Raw genomic sequence first — 3317 nt, forward strand, 5'->3', positions numbered from 1 at the left:
CGCTGCGCAGACTGATCGGTGTATGACATCAAAATACAGCGAGAGCGATTCGAAAGCATAAGGAGCGTCTGCTCTCTATAGCTCTCACTGTACTGTGATGTCAAACACTGATCGGTCTGCGCAGCGCAGACAAAACCTGGATATTTTAGGCAATACAGAAAACCTGGCCAGGATGTGTCCAGGAAAAAGAGGACGTATGGTCACCATACGTGACACAATGACACAAACAATACTATTTCAGGGACTGCTACTGAGCCTGCCAAGTACAAGATTTGCAGCTGCAATTTATTAATTATCATATATGATTATTTTAATTATACATGATTAAAAACTATTATTATACATGGATTATTAAGCATAAATGATATATGAGACTCATGGGTTAGAAATCATTTATACGTTGATGCCTAAACATCTACTATGTATACATGAACTGTACTCACTTGAGGGGGTTCGGGACTGGCCAGAGCGTGTCCTGGAGGTCACATATGCACACTGCGCTGAAACATTTCCCTCATCTACATCCTGGACACTGTGAAGAGCAGTGAAAGAAGACATTAATAACAAAGGACAGCTTTATGCCCAACTATGCACACAGTTTTCTGATGTAACCTAATCAGTGTGAATGCTGAAATCTGGAATAAAAGCACATTTCACTAACCCCATATTTGATAGAGTTAGTATTATGTTAGGTATGAATACGCTTGGCCGTGATGATACTTACAGATGGTCATGAGTGTGCATGTCTGTGCAGAGCTTCATCACAGGGTCCCAGCCGCAGAAAGGGTCTCTGGCTAAAACACACTCAGCACAGCTCCAGTAGTACGAGCAGTTGGACATGGGTACAGAAATGACTCCTTCTGAAGAGCCTATCAGCACTGCACCCTGGGACAGAGACAAACATTCACACTCAATGCTTCACACTCTTTCTTGCACAGTAAATTAATTTGCAGTACCTTTAGTAAATTAAATGACTATGTAAGGATAAAGCTGTAACTAGGGGCACTTATGACCTTTCTTCATTAAATCAACTTTAAATATATTTATACCATCTCATGTACCTTTAATTAGGTTAACTAACAGACATTTATTTCATTAGTCTTAATATTATATTATATTATAGCATATATCTTTCAGAAAAGCTGTGTTTTAACTGTTGATGGACTTCTATATTTATGCCAATCTAAGATTATTAGCATGAGGCTACTCTGGGGTAATTCCTTAAGCTTCTAAACAAAGGTCTAGGCAAGTAAACACCGCACTAGAAAACCTCTTGCAGATCTAATTCAGTTATTGAAGAAATGTAACTGCTGAGGTCAGTAAATCCAGGCCTGCCGACAACAGCTTGTGGGTCAGTAACACACAATCAATTTGAACACTTTTACAGTTTCTGTTCCTTTAACAAACAATTCACAGAATTAAATACTCAATAAAGACACAGAAAATAAAGTCGCCATCTGTCTGTCATGAAGAGCTGGGCTCTAATTGGCTGAGCAGTGTGATGGGAGTGGTCTAACACACCATCTGTGTCTCACCAGTCACTTGATATTTAAATCAAAAATAACATTATCACCAAAGGGGTCATAACCAAGGAACCTGATTTAATGGCTCAAAGAGTAAGATTTTGTTTATGCAGTGACATTTATTGTCAGAGTATGAAATGGATTAAATACAATCACACAGAGATGGTTGTTCTCTGAAATGATGGTACCTTAGTGACTGACAGCAGGAGGTTTTTGACCGGCTGAGGTTGATTAAACACTTGGATCTCCTCAATGATGTGAGCTCTGTTCGTCAAGAGCACAGCTTTGTGCAGGTAGCCAGACTCTACAGGGTACACAGTTAAGGTGATATAAGAAGAAAAAAAACATCCATGAGAGGACAATTATAAGAAACATTACATATATATATATATATATGTATATATATATATATATATATACACACACACACAATAATCTTTTGGAAAATGTTTTTTTTCTGTATAATTTGACAAACCAACCAATGCACTTCATTTTAGAAGTATAGCTATTACTCAGATTGCTAATGTCATTAGTTCTTTTTATTTAATTAAATCTAGCACATTTTACTCATCATTAGCTCTTATGGTGTTTAGGAATAATTATCTTTTTTTTAATTATTATTCTACGTGAAATATCTCCAAAATATTTTGAATTATTTTATTTTTATATTTTCAGTTTCCATTTTAGTTTTAATTTTAATTTAAAATGTAGTAATTTTGTAATGTGCTTTTGTTGTTTTTATTATCTTTTTAATATTTCTATTTAGCTTTGAATAAATTAGCAGCTTATTTCAGTTAGTTTCTGAGGCAACAATTACAATTTTTATTTAAACTTTTTAAAAGTTATCAAATATTTATATTTTATTTTAATTGCTTTATTTCAATTACTGAAAGAAAAAAAAAATCAGCAAGTAGTAGTTAACAAAATTGTGTGCAGGTAATTTAGTGTGGAACAGAAATGATCAGAAATCCCTTCAGCTTTCATTTATCTTTGCCCTGAAATACCAAGCACCATGATAATTCATGATACTATTATTTAAGTAATAAAACTACTGACAAAGAAAAACATTTCCACTCTCAGTAGAACTGTTAATTGTGATGCTGACTGTGAGGCACCAGTATTTACCCGTGAGCAGGTAAAGCAGAGTGTAATCTCTGCCGCGTGCTCCACGGACTCTCTGAGCTGCGATGTTGCTGTAGCTCTTATCAGGTGACACCAGTTTCAGGCCCTGATTGACCGGTGAAACACTTTTATCAGCCAGGAAGTTGTCCTTAACAAAGCGCAGAGTGTTGTCCGACGCATTATGGAGGCCACACTGCAGAGATAAACAGCAGACATTTGAATAGTTAGAATTAAGTGCATAAGAAAACAGAACCAGAGAATCAGAGGATAGTGTATCAAAAATGCAATATAAATACTGTGAAACCTTAAAATTTAAAGAACAGTTTTTATTTTATTTTAATATATTAATAATTATAATTATAATTACAGTCTTCAGTGTCACGATCCTTCAGAAATCATTCTAATTTATTTGAAATATACATCTTGTTACATTATAAGTGTCTTTAGTGTCACTTTTGATTAATTTAATGCATTCTTGCTGAATAAATGTATTAATTTCTTTAAAAAATTAAATCTTACTGAATGGGTCCTCTCGAGACACTCATGACACTAACCTCTCCAGGGTTTGCCATTTGCTCCTGTACCCGTGTGCTCCATTTTAAAGTGTCCCGATTCAGAACCTTGTAACGTCCTGTAAACACCTTTTTAATGTCTTTGAGGGTGAAAGAGCAC

The 3317-nt window shown here is 35.2% G+C and overlaps 1 protein-coding gene across 1 annotated transcript in view; it reads right to left on the reverse strand.

Annotated features, from left to right (window-relative positions):
• Nucleotides 1-3317, reverse strand: part of LOC107731578 (semaphorin-4A-like) — a 26349-nt gene that overhangs the window by 6377 nt on the left and 16655 nt on the right. The window contains 5 exon segments of the mRNA XM_016542699.1: nt 444-532; nt 725-885; nt 1712-1827; nt 2649-2838; nt 3200-3317. The exon segment at nt 3200-3317 is cut by the window's right edge and continues 14 nt beyond it. Of these exon segments, the coding sequence (XP_016398185.1) occupies nt 444-532; nt 725-885; nt 1712-1827; nt 2649-2838; nt 3200-3317 (674 nt within the window).

This window comes from Sinocyclocheilus rhinocerous, unplaced genomic scaffold (genome assembly GCF_001515625.1).
Source record: "Sinocyclocheilus rhinocerous isolate Xijiao unplaced genomic scaffold, SAMN03320098_v1.1 scaffold429, whole genome shotgun sequence".
Taxonomy (NCBI): domain Eukaryota; kingdom Metazoa; phylum Chordata; class Actinopteri; order Cypriniformes; family Cyprinidae; genus Sinocyclocheilus; species Sinocyclocheilus rhinocerous.